Source organism: Notamacropus eugenii, chromosome 7 (genome assembly GCF_028372415.1).
Source record: "Notamacropus eugenii isolate mMacEug1 chromosome 7, mMacEug1.pri_v2, whole genome shotgun sequence".
Classification (NCBI taxonomy): domain Eukaryota; kingdom Metazoa; phylum Chordata; class Mammalia; order Diprotodontia; family Macropodidae; genus Notamacropus; species Notamacropus eugenii.
This window is the reverse complement of record NC_092878.1, coordinates 53,299,405-53,317,641: the sequence shown is the minus strand read 5'-3', so window position 1 is coordinate 53,317,641 and position 18,237 is coordinate 53,299,405. Positions and strand designations below refer to the sequence as shown.

At 40.3% G+C, this 18,237-nt stretch overlaps 1 protein-coding gene across 1 annotated transcript; it reads left to right on the top strand.

Moving 5' to 3' along the window:
* The first annotated feature begins 444 nt into the window (after positions 1–444).
* On the top strand, positions 445–17,735 carry EIF3J (eukaryotic translation initiation factor 3 subunit J). The gene is made up of 8 exons (XM_072625553.1): positions 445–829; positions 937–1,034; positions 11,031–11,085; positions 11,487–11,578; positions 12,587–12,701; positions 15,270–15,431; positions 16,036–16,109; positions 16,653–17,735. Exons 1-8 carry the CDS (start codon positions 796–798, stop codon positions 16,782–16,784), a joined length of 762 nt encoding a protein of 253 aa, XP_072481654.1. The 5' UTR covers positions 445–795; the 3' UTR covers positions 16,785–17,735.
* The last annotated feature ends 502 nt before the right edge of the window (positions 17,736–18,237 follow it).

Sequence of the window (18,237 nt, the reverse complement as noted above, 5' to 3'; positions counted from 1 at the left end):
GTCGCTAGCGAACTCCTTGACCCGCACACAAACACAACCCACCCTTTTCCTATACTCACGCTTTTCACCCACGAGTGGGACGAGCTACGTGGAGGCTTGTGGGGTCTGAGCGTTCATCGCGAGTGTGTGTATAGAGTGCGACAGGCTTCCCTGTGATGAGGTTGTGTGTGAAAGGGATGTCCTGGACGTGTGTGTGTCTGCGTGTGTGTAGAAGGGGTGGGGGTGGGTGAGGAGGCTTTCCCCCGGACGCAGCAGGGCGTGTGTGGAAGAGAGCACGTGTGCAAGGGACGTGACAGCGTGCGTGTGTGCGTGTGAGTGTGTGTGTGTATGCATGCGTGTGTGAAACCAGAGGGGGTGTGGGAGAGCGAAGCGGTGCTTCTCGTGTGGCAGGGCCATTTCTTGTAACCATATGTGTGCAAGAGGCGTTCCTCGCGGTAGGATTTGTGCGTGTGCAACGCAGAAAGCGGAGTTCCGGGTGACGGAGGGAGGGGCGGGGTCTTGGCCCTTCCTCTCCCGGCAGTCCGCACTCCACCCGGCCCTCCACCTGGTCCACCTGAGGCCCCGCCTCCTCCGGCCTCCTCTTGGCGCCGGGAGGGGGCGGAGCTCCGTCCGCTCCGCGCGCCTAATTCCCGCGGCCTGGGAGGGGCGGGGCCTCGGGCGGGGCCTGACGCTCCGCCGCCGTCCCGGCGTGCCCCGCGTTGGCCAGCGAGAAGCTCTCGGGTGACTCACCAGCCGCCCTCTCGCGCTCTCCTTCCCCCTTCTCTCCCTCTCGCACTCGCGCACACCCGGCCCGAGATGGCGGCGGCGGCGGGGGACTCGGACTCCTGGGGTGAGGGGCCGTGCGGGGATGGCGTGGAGCGGGGGGAGGGGCGGCGCCCTCCTGGGGCCCGGACGCGACTCGTGCCTAACGTGGCTCTCTCTCCCTCCTTTCCGTAGACGCGGACACGTTCTCGGTGGAGGAGCCGGTGCGGAAGGCGGGGGGCGCGGCCGGCGGGGACCGCTGGGAGGGCGAGGACGAGGATGACGACGTCAAGGTGGGCGCCAGGCCGGGCCGGGCCCGGCGGCGGGAGCGGGGGAGGTGGCGGTCGGCCGCCGGGGGCCCCGATCCCGGCCTGCTCCAGGGCGGGCCGCCGTTTCCGGGTAGTGGCGCCCTCGCCTCCCCGGGCCCGCACTCCGTCCTTCCCCCTCCCGCCCCCGGACCCCGGGCCGGAGACACGCGGCCGCGGCCTTCTCCGCTCGGCCCTCGGGTCCGGGTCGGCCCGCGGGTCTGCCGCCCGGTGACCGGGGCATGGGTGGAAGCTTGAGGCCCGGGGCATGTTCCATCTGGGAATCCTGGGGAGGGCTTCCCGGCCTTCTCTGCGCTGTCGCCGTCGGCATAACTCACTGCGGGGTCCTCCGAGTTCCCAGCCCTGTTGGGGTGTGTGATTGGCAGCAGACTCTAGCGAGCAGCCGATTAGGATCGATGAATTGACATAGGTGGAGACATTTTGAGCGATCCGTCGCAGCCTCTTCTTTATCAGACCGTTTATCGGAGCTATTTAGAAACATAAAAATGAAGAGATCCAGCTTGTCTCCTCTGGTGAAGGAATTAAGCGATGAATTAGACAAGCAGCTGGAAGAAGTAATAAGTGCCCAGAGCAACTCCCTGGCAACATGGGAAATGGGGAGTTGGCAGGAGGGCTTCCCAGTACACGTGAGAAGCAGAAAACAGAATGAAAACATAGTATTTGGATATTGGAGTGCGGGAAAGGGCAGTGAGGACTCCTTTCTAGGGGATGAAGTTTAAATTTGAGTTTATTTTGTCTCTTCCCACCAGAACTGATTCAGCCTTATTGTATATTTCTGAAAAGTGTGCCATTTTCAACATGGAGCCCCTCATGTGCTTTTAGGAAACTGTCCCAAGGATTTTATTTAGTAGCCCCTAAATCTTATGTCCAGAGTGGCAAGGGTATAAAGCTTAGTAAAGTAGTGGAATTCTTGAAACGTTTCAGCAGATGTTTGTATGTATGAAGTTGAAAGTTGAACGTTTCCCTCTCATCCCTGGCTTGCTCAACGTGTTCAACAGACCTTAAAAATTGAAGCATAGAGAACACTCTGGCTTGTCTTTCCTTCTGAATGTTGGGGTCTGCTGCACCCCTCCTCCCCAAGTGGTCAAGCACACTTAAGATACTGTAAAATGTGTATTTTTTTTTTTAATATTCTTTAATCCTATACAATGTATGTTGCAATTTAGAAAAAAATTTTAGCTGTGGAAGTGAGGTAAGGTTAGCAAAGAGTTGGAGGAAAAATTAAAAATTTTAAGAATGAGAAGAAAAGAACTGGAAGTAAACAAAATAATGCTGTGTACTTGAACTAGCTTCTGTTTTTTCCCCCCACAGTTATTAAACCCACGTAAGTAAAAATAAAAGTTTTTTAAACTGACCAGAGAGTTGATGTAGGAATTATTTTATAACCCATATGACTGTCATAAAATAGTATTGGACTTTCTAGTTAGACCAGGGTTCAAAGCCCTCCTGATCATGGGCAAGTCATCCTCCTAAGACTATGAATTATACACGAATTTCTTTGGTGGATGGAGTTCCCACATATACCGAAGAAATCGTAGGCTCTCGATGCAATGTTGAAATGACATTTGGGTTTTGTTAGCCTTTATAGAAATGTTTTTATATTCTGGTGTGTATTCTTAAAACAAGGATACTATTTATTCTGCTACATGACCAAGATTCCTTGAATGTCTTTCATGGAGTACTTTGGATTCGTTGTCTCTTCATTTTTTCTTAGTTCAATTTCAGCATCAAAACAAAAAGCCTAGATTGGGTGACATTGTAAACCCCATATAGAATCTTTGTTTCATTTAGTCAGCAATTTGTTTCTAGTTAATGTAATGTACTTTAGTTCTCTAAAGCAGGACTTAGCACATTTGCGTTGATTTTGGAGCCATTCCAAAAATGTAGGAGTCAGACGAATTTGTCATCTTTCAAAGAACAAAAACGGGGGAGGGGTGGAGAGGCAACATATTGCCATTGGGCTTTAGTGCCTAGTCTCAAGTTAGGGTTTTGGGGGTTATATAGAAGGGTCTTAATGGATCCTCTGAAAACAATTAAAGGAGGAACTCATCACATCTTAATTCTTGGGACCCCAATGACTGTCAGATATGCATCCTTTCCTACCTAACTTTCCCAAACCTAGAAGTTTGTGGTGTGGTAGTGATTGAGAATCCTGAGGAGCCTCCATGTTGTTCTCTACTGTTGTCTGGGCTGAATTATTCAGTAGTGTGGACTACCTTTCAAGTTACTGTTATAGTGAAATATAAATGTTCATGAGGGGAGTTTCAAGAGTTTGTAGTTTGGTTGATTGTGATTGACCCAAAATTCTAAATGCTTTTGACAGCCTAGCTCACAGAATTTGTCACACTCTCATGTAGAGCATCTAGGACTTTTGGAGGATACAATATTGATCTGATCATAGTCCCTATTAAATGCATATTTTATGTTCTAACCAAAATATATTATAGGTTGTCATTTTTAATAATACCAAACTAAGGTTGCAAATTGTCAGCTAATTGGTCCTGCTGGCACCAAGTTTGTGAGGTATAATGTTTATCTTTGACCAATGTATAGATGCTAACTCAGTGGGATAGAAAGTTATACTCCTTAGAAGATGCAAACTTGAATTTCTGGTGAAATGGGCCTCTAAACCAAAATCTATAGTAAAACTGGAACCATTTCATCATGAACTAGGTTTTAACCATATAGATTTATGTGGGGTTTTAAATGTCACTTTGTAACATCCTGAGAAAGGCAGCTGGGGGATTTGTACGTAGTACCATACCCTCAGTTTTCACAGCGGACATTAAATTATATTAGATATTGTTGTCTTTTCTAAAACCTGTTCTGCAAGTGACTGCTTGTAGACTTATATGGAATTCTGTCTCACAAAGGGAAAGCTTGTGGTCCTTCGTAAGTGAAAACAAACATTTATGCTAAATTTTTGGTGCATTGATTCTTTCCCTGGGCTTTACTAGCTAGGGAGAAGGAACCGAATTCCATCTTCTGAAGGCAAGGGAGAAAAAATGCAGGTGGAATTCTTAGGTTAGTATGTGTCATTGAGATATCAACATTTCTGGGGCTAGCTGGATGGGTGGGCTGGCTGATAGGGTGAATATGATAGAGCAGTTGCTTTATCCCATCGTCTTAATCAGCAAATCCATTGCCTATTGAGTAGTAGGGTTTTCCCCCCAAGAAATTTGGTTTCCCACCGTTAATTTATGGAAACTTAATCCAGAATGCTAGAACCATTTCAAGCACTGTGCTTTTTTTTCCTTAAGATTTAAAGTAATCCTGAAGACCTGATAAGAGATTTCTTTCTGCTTCTCCATCTTGAACTCTTTTCCTTGCTTTTGTAAATCAAGAATCTTGCTCCAATTAGTCTGTAATTTTAAAGTTACCAGAATTAGAAACTTCTTCAAGGTTCTAAAGCAGTTTTCTAAAGAAAGAGGGATGTATTTCAGAGAAATGTGAGATTACCTGGAAAAACTGGGGAGGTGGGCATTCTGCCAGGAGGCAGATAATTTCTGTGTGTACTTCTAGCCAATTCCAAATTAAATTTTTGTGGACCAGTGTTTATCACATTTCAGTTCTGGCATATACAAACAATTCACTTGTTCAATGTTCATAGACTTGATTTTTGATACATTTAGGCAATGTAAGAAATATAGGTATTGGCCATTGTGGAACACTATGGAGTCCTAGAGTCTAATAAACATGTGGGAGAAGTATCATATATATTTGTTGAAATAAACAAGAGTAGAATTTATTAAGGATAATTCCCCCTTTGCCCCTTGGGTCCAGCATAATTGTAATTAATCCTGAGAATATAAGTTTACAATAGGGAAAGAATCAGGAATTTGTTTTGAAATGAAGATGCTGGGCTGGAAAAGTAACTAAACTACGTATCCTTTAATCCAGTCATATGACTACTGGGCTCACACCCTCAAAGAGATCTCAGAAAGAGGAAAAGGGCCCATATATACAAAAAATATTTGATGACAGAACTGGAAACTAAAAGGGTGCTCATCAGTTGGGGAATGACTGAACAGATCATCCTATAGAACACATAATGTAATACTATTGTGCAGTAAGAAATTTAAAAGGGATGATTTCAGAGAAACTTGGAGATACTTGAATGAATTCTGATGCTGAGTGAACTGAGTAGAACTAGGGGAACAATTTATTATACAGTACAATATTGCAAAAACAGACAACTTTGATGGACTTAAGATCTCTGATGAATTCAGTGACCAATCATGATTTCAGAGAACAAACAGGGAAGCATACTACACATTTGAGAGAGGTGATGGATTCAAGGGACATAGCTTTTTGGATATGGACAATGTGGGAATTTGTATTGCTTTACTATGCATATTTGTTACAGGAGTTTTGTATTTTTTTCAGTGGGAGGGAGAGAAAATAAATATTTGTTCATTGAAATACAAATTTTTTTTTAAGTTGGGGGGGGGGATGGAGCTGCTGGTGAGGTCCAGGCTTGTCCTGAACAGTCCCTTCTGGAAGACCTGCAGTATCCTGGAAAAGTTTTTGGCGTTTCTCAGAGATTTGGGTTCACCTTAGGGTCCAAGGGAAAAGAGGGCAGTCAATGAAGAAATGACTATTATCCAAGTAGGAGCAAGAAAGAAAATTTGTTTATTTGCTTACATGTGTCTCAATTTTTAAAAATCCTTTCAGCTACCTGCTGACTTACTAAGATGGGAAGAGGTATTGATTCTTTTGTCATGTTCAGAATTGGAGGACCAACTTGCCCTCTGACCGTCATCACTCTTGTTCCCCTAGTCCTTTAAATAGACATCAGGCAAAACTCTCCTAGAGTGGAAGTGATAGCCATGCTTTTCTGTGGTGGATGATATTGTGACCTAAATAGGAAATTCTGGATATACCACCAATCTATATATTTAAAAGGAATCGTTGTTGGAGCAGAAAATATAGAAGCAGATCCTCTCAATGATTATGCACTGTAGAATAACATAACCTGGTAAATAATTGATAACGTTTAAATTGACTAAATAGAGAGTGAGTCCAAGAGGTGAGATGAATGAGTTGCTGAGAAAGTAACCATGGTTTTCCAACCCCCAACTCAGGTACTTACAGCCCTAGTTGCCTAGGTTGTGGATTGGGAAAATTCCCCTTCTCTCCCCTTTTCCCCTCCTTTTTGTATCTGTTCCCTTTTATCATGTTGAAGCTACTGTATACATCCTCTGAGCTTTGTGTGTGCTCTCTATCAGTGGGACTGGTGAGTAAAGAAGTTAGCTCTTTTCCTCCTACCCCCTTCCCTTTTAAAAAATTTTGAGTGCAACATTGAGTTGCACAGGATGAGCAGTCATGGATAGATTCCAGCCTCTATCAGGGATCTCATTATGTTACCTTTCTCCAAAACCATCCCCTGTTTGAACTCTCTTATTTCTGTCCAGGACACTTCTATCCTTCTAATGCTTATCCACTCCTCACTTTCACTCACTCCATATATCCAAATAGTTTCCAAATTTTGTTTTTTCTTTCTGCACAGTATCTGACATCTGTTCTCTTTTTTTCCCAATTAAACAGCCACTACGCTACACAGCTGTACTATTTCAATTGGCTTCCCCATTGGTCTCCCTGACTCAAGTCTTTATCCACATCATTCAATTTTCTACATACCTGCCAAAGTGCAGGTCCGACTTGTCACACATTCTTCCTCCCTATCCTGGAAAACTATCAGCTTTCTCTTACCTCTATGATAGAATATAAATTCCTGACGTTTAAAGCACTAGACAACCTGACCTCAATCTACATTTCTCAACTCTGTATACATTGCTCTCCTTCCTGCACTCACAGAGAACACTCTGTTCACAGTACAGCCAAACTGGCCTTGTAGTTACTCATATAAAACTCATCTACGCAAATAGATCTGTGATCTCATCCATTTGGGAGTTTACTCCAGCAATACAGATTGCAACCTATCTATGCTTGCCCAGCCCTTGTGACCTGTCTTTTTTCTACCAAAAGTTTGCCATAGAGGATCCATTCAGTGTGTTGGAGGCCTTTCTCATTTCCAGTATCACACACATTAGTCCACCTTTATCCTTTGTTCTTGTCACATGACTGTCCTCATTTTCTCTTCCTTTCATACAGTTGCTTGATGATGTCCTTTGCTGCTTTTCTTTGGGGTTCCTCGTTAGTTATATTTCTGGCTTGCTTACACCCACAGGGGGCCTCTTCAATACATTCTGTATGTCATTCTTCAGTTTTTCAGAGGCATGATAATGTCTTCTTTACGTAGCAGTGCCACTGATAAAATGTTAGTATGAGCCTTTGCTTTTATGGGAATCTTGATGCCAGTAAAGGAATTTTGCAATTTCTTGAATGACTTCAGCCCAGATTCTTTAAAGCATCTCTTTAGGCGCATGTTGAAATCTGGACGCTGGACGTTCATTGTCTGCTTGGTTGTGTGTGCTTGGATGGGCCAGATGCTTTGCTAATCTGTTTCAGAAGGTTTTGCAGTATTCTAGGGCTTGACATGATCATTATAATCTCATCCTCAAATAGAAGTGTCTGGAGGACCTTATCAACAGGGAATTATTCCTCCACTGGGTCTCCTCCATCCCAATGGCAAATACATTTAGTAAGCATATAGTTCATATTTTATGCCTTGTGTAATGTTTAGTATCAGAGGGTTACAAAAGATCTTTCAGAGGAGTCTTGAATGATAATGTTATTGATGGAAGACACTGTACTTTTTAACAGACAGGAAAAGACTTATTTTTGATGTGGTGTGTACATCACTTGTGTACATGACTGTTGACTTGTCAGACCTGAGGCCAGTATTTATAAAAACATCAACAAAAGATAAACCAATATTAAGATAATTACTGCAACAGGGAGAACAAAAGTCAAGAAAGTGCTTTAGTGAGCAAACACCTTACATTTGCCAGTCAGAAAGTGATGGTTATCGAAAGCAAATTGGATTAGAATGTAAACTCATCTGCAAGATGTTATGAAGGATGATCAGTTACAGCATTGTCCTTTCTCAGAACAGAAGCATGGAGAGTAAAACCAGATTAATAGTGTGGCAGGATAGCCAACTAAGCAAAGACATCCCATGAACTTTCAAGGATAGGCATGGAAGGATAACTACAACCAGAAGAAAATGGGAAAGACTTGCAAAAACCATTTCTCTAAACTTTTTTCCCATCAAGGATAGTGTAACACCTCACTAGGCCCTTAATATTATAGTACTTAAGGTACTTGTAGAGGTTGGCTGATGTCTTTCCTTCTCGAAAAGGACCAAAATGACATCACTGTGCTACATGCTTATAGAAGAGACAGAAATGGAGAGCAAAGATGGGGAAAATAACCTGATTCCACCAGTAAATACAGAGACCAATGCTAGAGGCAGTAACAGTTGTGAGGATGTTGAAAGATTGTCCGTGCAGTGAGTACGTCCAGATTTGGTGCCGTGATGCCAAAGGAAATTGCACTAATCTTAAAAATTAGTGGAAAATGGAGACTACTGATTTAACATTTAAATAAAGGGAGCAGAGATGTGACTGTGAGTTAGGCACAGCTGGGATAAAGGATTTCCTATTTATGAGCTCTATGTTAAGAGCTTTCAGGTGAGCCCCTTCCTGCCTGACTATAAGCCTGTAAACGCCATAGGGGCCAGAGGAATTGAAACAGAGCCCTTTACTTTTCCCTCCACCTTTGTCTGGATGCTAGAGAGCTCATAGTGGGCCCCCAGTTAAGCCTCAAAACAGACATCATAGGCCTGTTTGCAGTGATCCTTCTAGAGGAACTTCGTAGGGTTTAGTGGCTATTCAGAATTCAGGTCGTTTAAAGTGTTGGAGAACTTCCATTTTGGATGAATGTAATGTATAGACAGTTATATATTAACAACTCTTTGAGGCAAATGCAGCTTCTTCATGCTGATATTGCTTAAATCCAGTGTAATTTGCTTCGCTAAGTTGTTTTTGTGCCCACGGTACTGATTTGGGCCCATGCAAGCTTGAGTTTACCAAAGAGGTGAAGGTGATGTAAAGGTTGAATGTTGTGAATGGAAATAATAACCAGCTAGTTTGCCTGAAATCTATTAAAACTAAGACATTTTTTGTCACAAGGTGTAAAAGAGTAAACTGAGCATACCGCAAATGAATGGCATCCCTTCGTCATCAGAATTGACCATCTAACTATAGGATTTGGTGAGGATTGAAAAAGCAGTCCCTCTTGTTTGGCTTGTTTTCCTAGAATGCATTTGGATTGTTAGTTGTCTTACAAAATGAGAAGCTTGATGCCATTGTTGCAGCGTAGTACTTATTTAAGCCTTTACCAGTAATTAACTAATTACACCTTTTATTCCGTGTCCTTCACTTTATTAGATTTATCACTGGTTTGCCCCACTTGAAGGCTGGCCATTTACAGGCTTGGGTCCCTGCTTCGTAGTCAATAAACATTAAAGCAGCTGGGGATACTAATGCAAAAAAAGAAAATCTCTATCCTCAAGGATCATACCGTTTAATGGGGGAAGAGAAAAGAAAGCAGAAAAATGAGAATAGACAACAGCATGATAGAGAATTCCAAGAAGTCCAAAGGGCATGTAGCCAGAGGAGACATGGGGTGAGAAGTAGGCTCCAGGCAGAGCATGGATGACTTGTGAATGCCAAGATTGATTTCATTCTTCCAGGATAATGATATTTCCCAGTGATAAGATTTCTGGAAGTATGGTCAAAGAAGTTCAAAAGGAAGAGTAGCCAGGTGGGAGATAAAGAGATTTCTGTGTTGTTGTTTAGTTGTGTCCCGGAGTAAGGAAGACTCACTTTTCTTTATTCACATCTGGCCTCAGATGCTTTATTAATTGACCCTGAACAAGTCACTTAACCCTGTTTACCTCAGTTCCTCATCTGTAAAATGAGCTGGAGAAGGAAATGGTAAACCACCCCAGTATCTCTGCCAAGAAAACCCCCAATGAGATCACAAAAGGTCAGATACAACTGAAAAGTGACTGTTCCAGGCCTGGTGCTGTAGGTGTTTTATCCTCTGCAGCCTAGGTGCCCTGTCCATGTTGGGCCTTCTCTAAGTAGAGGCTAGTGAGTACATAGCTCCACTCTTCCATCAGAGGGCACTGATGAGATGTGAATACTAAGGCTGATTAGATTCTTCTGGGATGATATTTCTCAATGATGAGATTGCTGGGGGCATGTTGGAGGAATAAGAGAAGTCCAGCTGGGTGGTGGGAAACAAGGAGATAGATAATATACTATTATAGCTTTGCTCTCCAAGCTCTCTGTAGCAGGTTTTTTGTTTTGTTTTTTTTTTTAAATTCTTCCAGATAACAATGCTATTTTTAGTTCTAGAATTGCTTAGTGACTATCCTGGGACTGGAAGTGACAAATTCAAGGAGCCCTTCCAATATCCTATCCAGATATAGGAGTGTTTTTTTTAATAATGAATAGCTTTCAGCATTATAATTGCAACCTTAAGTATTATCACATACTCAACTTTAAGTATTGATTTTTAAATAGGTTAAATAATTAGTGATTTGCAAAGCCCATTCAATTTTTTTAATCAAATTGCATTATATAAAATGTTTCACCTTGAGAATTGTTGTAGCCAAAAATGTTACCACCAGTTGACCAACTTGGTGATGTTTCTCTGAGTTTAACTAAGCTGGACTACAAACATGAAATATTTTGAGTAAATGATAATTGTCTAGGATTTGGAAATAACTTTTCTTTATGGAGGGGGTTGTGTGTATTGTATGTGTTGGTGTGTATAATGGAATTTGGCCTGTTCTGCTATGTAAATGTCAAATATTTCTTTGAATAGAAAGGTTCATAATTGATCTTCAGAATATTTAAGGATAGGCAGGTTGTCCAAAATCTTAAGATTTAAGACCTATTGTGAATCAGTTCAAGAGACAGACTGTTAACTGTGGCTTGATTGTCTTGTCAGATTAATAATTCAGCTAATGCAGGTTTTTCTTTTTAGGAAAACTGGGATGATGATGATGAAGAAAAAAAAGAGGAGACAGAGGTAAAACCAGGTGAGCCATTGGGGCTCCCTTCCGTTCTTGGTGAGGTATCTTGGTGACCTTCCAGAGTGTTTACTGGCATGTAGTAAAAAGCACCCAATTGAAAACCTTATTTAGAAACCAGCCATCTCTCCCCCCACCCCCACCCCACCCCATCCACTTCCTCAGTATACTTTATTGTCGATAATCTCATTTTCTCCAAATGCTTGATGTTTGATTAAATAAGGAAAATAAGTTTTTCCATGTTCCCATTTAGCACAGTCATCCTTATGGACTTGGAGAGGGTTTTGGTTTTAGGCTTTTGATCTTGTATTTTATTTCATAAGATGAGAAACTATAGTATTATGATGCTGTGGTATGCAATTGTAAAACAAAGGAATTGTCTGATTGTAAAAGTTTTGTGTTGTTTTTAGAAACGAAAGTTTCAGAAAAGAAGAAAATAGCAGAAAAAATCAAAGAGAAAGAACGGCAACAGAAGAAAAGACAAGAGGAAATTAAGAAAAGGGTAAGTATTGATATTCTAGAGCAAAAACTTTCATAGCATCAATTCGAATAATGTCTAGTGGAAATAACTATGGGAAAGAGTCCATTTAAAATTGATCCTTTAGGAAGTACATTTGCTTTTTCAGTTCTGGAAAAACACAGAATTAAACATTTTCACAGACCTTCCGGAACAGTCATGACTAACTATTCAATGATCTCTGCCATTGTCTGCAGTTCTAGCATTTATTGTTCATTATCTGGATTGTGCTTGCTGAGTGGAATGTGAAAGGCACCCGTTTCTGTGATATATAGATACACACACACACACACACACACACACACACACACACACACTGATGTATCTTTATTCTTAGGTCATTGGAGATGGTGTAAGAAATATTTCAGAAATTCTTTTGGTCAATTTCTCTCTATGTAAATGTAATTTTGAATAAAATTATAACTCCTCAGGGAGTAGAATCATGCAATTCGTTGTATAATGTAAGGCATTCTTGCTGCCTTGGCCCTTTCTTCTCTGATCATTGAGGTGAGAATTTGTGATATTTTGGCATTTTGCTGTCTTCATCACAGTCCATGCCAAAGAAATTTTAATCTGATTGTACTAAGCCTGTTAAATTAAAGTGAGATAATCTCACTTCTGATGATGGGTGATTACAAAAATTAGCAGAATCCCTAAGGAGTATTGTGGAGGCAGGATTGTCCCTCTTTGTTTCTGGATACCATATACATATGTATGTATATGGTAGACATTTATCTCTGTATGGATACCTTTTACATTCCACTCCATCAGACAGTATAAAGGCCTACTTGTCAAAACAATGGACATCATCAAATTAATAAATATTCCGATTTTCTAATTTGTTTGTTTTGTCCATTAGCAACAAAATGTTGTAGTTGTACTTCTAGGGCATTTTTCTGGATTGAAGTGTTGCAAACCACCATAGCTATCCACGAAAGACAGGAAAGAACTCTTTTCTCTTAAACACTGTTTTCATACCTGTCTGCATTCTAGTTGGAAGAGCCTGAAGAATCTAAAGAGCTTACACCAGAAGAACAATTAGCAGATAAACTACGGCTAAAGAAATTACAGGAAGAGGCAGACCTTGAATTAGCAAAAGAAACCTTTGGTAAGCTGATGGCACACCCCCTATGTATTATCAGACTAGATCTGTATGAAAACACTGGCGTTTACACAATGATGTTGGGAAGCATTCTTCTCTGTGGACATCCGAGTCTAGTTTATTTAAATATTAGCCAGACTTTTGGCTTACTTTGAGATCTCTTAGATTTAGTACTTTAGATGAATAATCTAGTTTCAATTTAACTCTGCTTTGGGCACCAAATGAAAGAATGTTAAGTAAAAAGGATCATTGGATTGAAATGCAGTAATTTGTGTGCTTTGATCACATTTGTGTGCAGTTGTTTAAAAGTTACAGGTGTATGAAATGGAAGGCATATTACTTTAAAGTCTTAAAACATTAAGCTTTGGGAACAAGCTTGTCTTGTTGTTTTTGCTAGGAAAGAAGATGTATGAATGTCCATTAGTTTAGCAGATTTCTCTATGCCCCTTGCTACCCCTTCTGCTTCTTCCTTTTGCCCACCACGCTTTTGGTAGGGGAAGAAATGTTTAAATCTGCATGATGCAGACGTGATTGTAGCCATAATCTAGGAGCCTGTGAAAGGATTGCTCCCCATGTTCCTTTGCTGGACCAAAAACTAAGGGAAATTGAGGTATAGGTAGAACAAGACTAGCAGCTACAGAGTGAGCTATTGTCCTCATTTCTTACAAAGATGAGTGGGCAGCTTTTCACCACCTGCACGCTTGATTTAAACACTCTCAGTTGGTTCTGTGAGATACTATATCTCTTCTAATTTAACGTTGCAGAACTGAAGTCATTTACCTCTTGAAAGCCACCCATCCTCCAAACTTTCTAGTTTCTGTGGTGATTCCACTAGTCACCGTAGCCTGAAATAAAAGAACCATTCCTTCCTCTTTCACCCTCCATATCTAATCAGTTGCCATATTCTTCTACTACTATGTCTCTTATTTGCATAGTACTTTCCATTTGTTTTGCCACCAATCTTAGTTCAAGCTTTCATCTCTTTCTTGAACAACATAAAACCTAACTTGTCTCTTTTATAATTTCACTTTTTTTTTTTTTTACAATTTGATCCTGCATTTACGTTTCCATTCTTATTTTATTTTTCTTCAAATATTTTCATCCAAATTAGACTTCTAATTTAATATCCTGATCTTTCATCCTGGAACACATCCCTTCCTAATCTCTGTTTGTTGAAGATTTTAGTTGAGGGGCCGCCTTTCTTGATGATACCAGGAAAAATTCAGTGTTTCTCTCTGAGCCTCTTCTTATTACATTCAATTTGTTTTATAGTAATTTGCATTTATGTCTTACTACCTCCTCTCACTAAACTGTGAGAGTCTTGAAAACAGAATTTTTGTTACTCTTTTTCTCTTTAGACAGTACTTATTAATAAATGGTTGCTGAATTGATTAGCTGAGTTAATTTGCAATTCCACACCTTGAGTGTGGTACGAGGGGCCCCTTAGGTACGTTGTCAGCATTCTTGTCACCCTTACTATTTTGCCCCTGTTCTTCAGATTTGTTAGCTCAAGGTTAGTGCTGGATTTTGAGTCAGAAAAGGTTTTGATAACTTCTGTGACTTGGCATTCAAGTGACTTTACCTCTCATGGCCTCAGTTTTTTTCATTTGTAAAATGAGGGGGATGGAATAAATGATCTTTAAGTGTTTCCCTTCCAACTCTTGAATGCTGTAACACCATGAATGATGCAAAGGGGGCTGATGAGTCAGTCACTACTCTTTTCCATGGAAAATGCTTTAGGTAATTGTGAACTCTTAACAATTCCTACTGAATTATTGTGGATATTCTTGTAAACCAGTGGTGCCAAACTCAAATAGCTACTTTATGGCTACTAAACCATACACAAAGATCTCTGTGGGCTGAATATTCACTTAGAAAACTACACATTAACATCATCTATGTTCAGTTTCATTTTTATTTTGTTAGAGATTTCCCAATTACATTTTAGTCTGGTTCAGGACACTTCAGGAGTGTAAGGCCCCATTTGACACCTCTGCTGTAACCATGGGGTAGGCTGATAGTTTTAAATCACTATCTAATTACAGAGGTATATTATTATTTTACATGGAAGTTTGAGGAGTTTCATATAAATTGCTGATATAGTCTTGGGGGGGGAATATAAAGATATAAAGTGTTTTAAAGAGGCAAAGTAGGTATAGTGAGAAAGAGGCACTTAGTTATAGCAGTCAGATGTGGTTTTGCCATTGTTATTTCACTTGAAATTTCACTTTTTGTGAAAGCTTTGTAAATTGTAGCTTACAATCATAATTACAGATTATAATTTGTGTCATTTCATACATTTTTATTTTAAATGAAAAACCATAGCATTCTCTTTGTCCCCTACACACCCAATCTTCCATTTTTACCCTTTAGTTAGGTTTCTATTTTTAGAGAACAGGCAAAGACCTTTTATCTTTTTGGAAAACTATTCTTTGCTATACTGCTTTTTTAACTCCTCTTTTTACCTTAGGTAGTGTGAATAAACTTCTCCCTCTAATTTGGGATTTGCGCAACTAGTAAGTTTTTTCTGACAGCTCCTCAGCTAGCATTTTTCACTGCTGTTTTCTCTTACAGGTGTTAATAACACAATCTGTGGTATAGATGCCATGAATCCCTCTTCAAGAGATGACTTCACAGAGTTTGGCAAGTTACTAAAAGATAAAATTACACAGTATGAAAAGTCTCTATATTATGCCAGTTTCTTGGAAGCATTAGTTCGAGATGTGTGTATTTCATGTAAGTAACATCTTTGGCTCTTTAAAATCGTTTTAATCAAATAGTAGTGGCATGAGAGTATAGGAGTAATTTTGTTGACTTAAAACTAAATTGGTTAGGGTTAATTTTAGGAATCTTGTACAAACACAGCCAGGAATAACAGGCAGCTATGCTTGTGGCATGGTGTTGCTGAGGTCAGCTTGTTAATTGTGTTTTACAATGGCTTCCTGAAAAGAACTCTTGGGTGTCATAGTAGCTAATAAAACATTGTATTTGCTGTTTTTTATATATTGTGACTCTTGGGTTGACTTCAGAGAAGAAGGGAGGGTGATAAGAGTCAGTGTTTTAGAAACAAACTTTTAGATACAAGTCTTTCTGTAATGCTTCTGGAAGAAACCTAGAAGACATCAGACCTGAGACATTGGTTTCTGGGTCACATATTTGCCATTGTATCCTGTTTGATCTTGATAATTGAGCAGTAAAAGAAAATCCTTGTAAATCAGGGAAAGCAAATTCTGAGTGAGATTGGCCATATCCAGAAACGTATGTCTCATTCTGCGTATCTTGATGTTTTGTATTCCCCCAAATGCTTTGGAAACTAAAGTTTCTTTCTTTCTTTTTCAAGTGGAAATTGATGACTTGAAAAAAATTACCAATTCATTGACAGTGCTATGCAGTGAAAAACAGAAACAAGAAAAGGTAAGTCAAAGATAATAAAGAAACACTTGAGTCAACCATGGGTATCTGATCCACTTTCAAAGAAGAAACTCCAAATTCAAAAGATTTTATCTCTCTCAATTTATTATGGTATGAGGTATGAAATCTTACCTACATAGAGGTTGGGAGAATCATAGTTACAGGTGTGGTTTAACACCACTTGGCCAGAAATTCCTTGTCGGTATGTTCAGATACCCTGCTGGCGTCCTCCTTTACAGAACTGTATAGCTCCAAGTATCAACACGTGTGCTTACCTGCCATCTCACTAAATGCCTCCATTCTAGTATAAATTGTGCCTATTTCAGGGGTCTTCATAGAGACCCCTGAATAGAGAACGTCCTAATTTGAAGTTCAGCAGCTAGCAATTTTCTGCGAGCTGGAGTGCTTTTTGTTAGATAGGTAATTATGTGGGCAGTGGCTCAGTCAGATTCCCCTGACACCTGAGGCACAGGTGGGTAGAAACTGCCCCAGAGTGGATTCTTATAAAACAAATACTGAGTTAGTTGAATTCTCTGTCATCTTCAGCAAAGCAAAGCCAAAAAGAAGAAGAAAGGTGTGGTGCCTGGAGGGGGATTAAAGGCTACAATGAAAGATGATCTTGCAGACTATGGTGGCTACGATGGAGGATACGTGCAAGACTTTGAAGACTTCATGTGACGTTTCATCTTCTCCCCGTTGTCTTCTTCTGTTGCCCACAGTCCCTTCAACATGTAGCACAACTTCCTTTCCTTTCAGTTCTGCCAAATGCTACAATCAAAAGTGCAGTATCTTTGTGCTGGTTACTTAACCCCTTGACACTTAGGTGCTAATGCAATGGGGAGCTTGGTTCTTGTTGCCAAGGGGTTAAAATCGGGAAACTGGGTTGCTACTAAATCACAGTAAAAGAAATCCTGATAATGTTGTCATTGTTGCTGTCTGCTTCCAGGGCAGCAGAGTCACTAAATTGGAAACAATAGTTGCAACGTGACAAAAACAGTGTAGTATTTACCAGCACCATTCAATAACACAGCCTTAACCAGACCTCCTTGAACTACTTCATATCTTGTCAGCAAAAGCAGTTTGCAACCAGGGCATGTGGGTGTGCACCTAGTATTAAAATTGCTTTGTCTTAAGGTAGAGCGTGAGGATTTTTTAAAATACATTGCAGAAAAGACTGCTTATTTCAGAGTAAGGATACTGTGCCTCAGATGGCTACTCGTTTGACATTTTAAAAAATTAAATGACCAAAAGCCACCAACCTTGAAGCCACAGAGGTAACGTCTCCATTACTGCATTCGACAAAATCCAACTTGTGGTATTTCGAGTGTATAAACAGTCTAGTTTATATTTACCGGAATATTTCTACTGATGCAGCTCTTAAAGAGGGGGGGAAATTCTTGACCTGTTTTATTTGCCTGATTTAAAATGTCTGAGAAACAAAACTTCCTTTGTTCTCCTAGGCTGAAACAACGACTTTCACAGGGTTTTGGCATTTCCTTTCCTTTACAAACATGCTTAGCAAACTGCAACAGTTACTACAGTTTGGTAAATTGTTATGTTAACAATTATGACATCTGCAATGTTTTATAAAGCAACTAATTTAATAAAATCACTATTGTGAGGACTTCATTTTGTGTGTGAGCTCCCAGGAAACACTTAACAATCCTGATGCTGACTTGATTTTTCAACCTAAGTTTACCTTTGATTGAAGAAAGTTTACCAAGTGGAGAGGATGGAACAGATTTCCTTTCTGTAGTTACACAAGCCCAACAAAGATTTGTTTATTGCTGCTTTATGAGAGGGACTCAAGTTGTTAAGGAGTCAAGCCATTAATGTGATACTGAAACTCTAAACTTGTGGGTACTTATTCCTACTCTGACATGGTGGAGAATTTAAATGCTTAAATACTAGTCTTTACTATTTTTAAGAAGCATTCTTTCACAGAGCCCTTAAATTTGAAGCTCTCAGCAGTTTTACAGGGATGATTTAAGTGTATAAATGCCTATGAACATTTACGAACAGCTTAATTTTCACATTTTTTTCTACAGCCATTGAAACAAAGTGGTATTGAGTTGAGTTTTGCTGTAATAGATTCTTAGGTCGTCTCTGTAAACAAGAGGTAGGATATAAA

What these genes read in the sequence shown, in the direction of transcription:
- EIF3J (XM_072625553.1), top strand. Translation starts at nt 796, where the DNA reads ATGGCGGCGGCGGCGGGGGACTCGGACTCCTGGG. An exon ending in AAGAGGAAATTAAGAAAAGG is followed by an intron (nt 11,579 to 12,586) that starts GTAAGTATTGAT and finishes TCTGCATTCTAG; the next exon opens with TTGGAAGAGCCTGAAGAATC. An exon ending in TCGAGATGTGTGTATTTCAT is followed by an intron (nt 15,432 to 16,035) that starts GTAAGTAACATC and finishes TTCTTTTTCAAG; the next exon opens with TGGAAATTGATGACTTGAAA.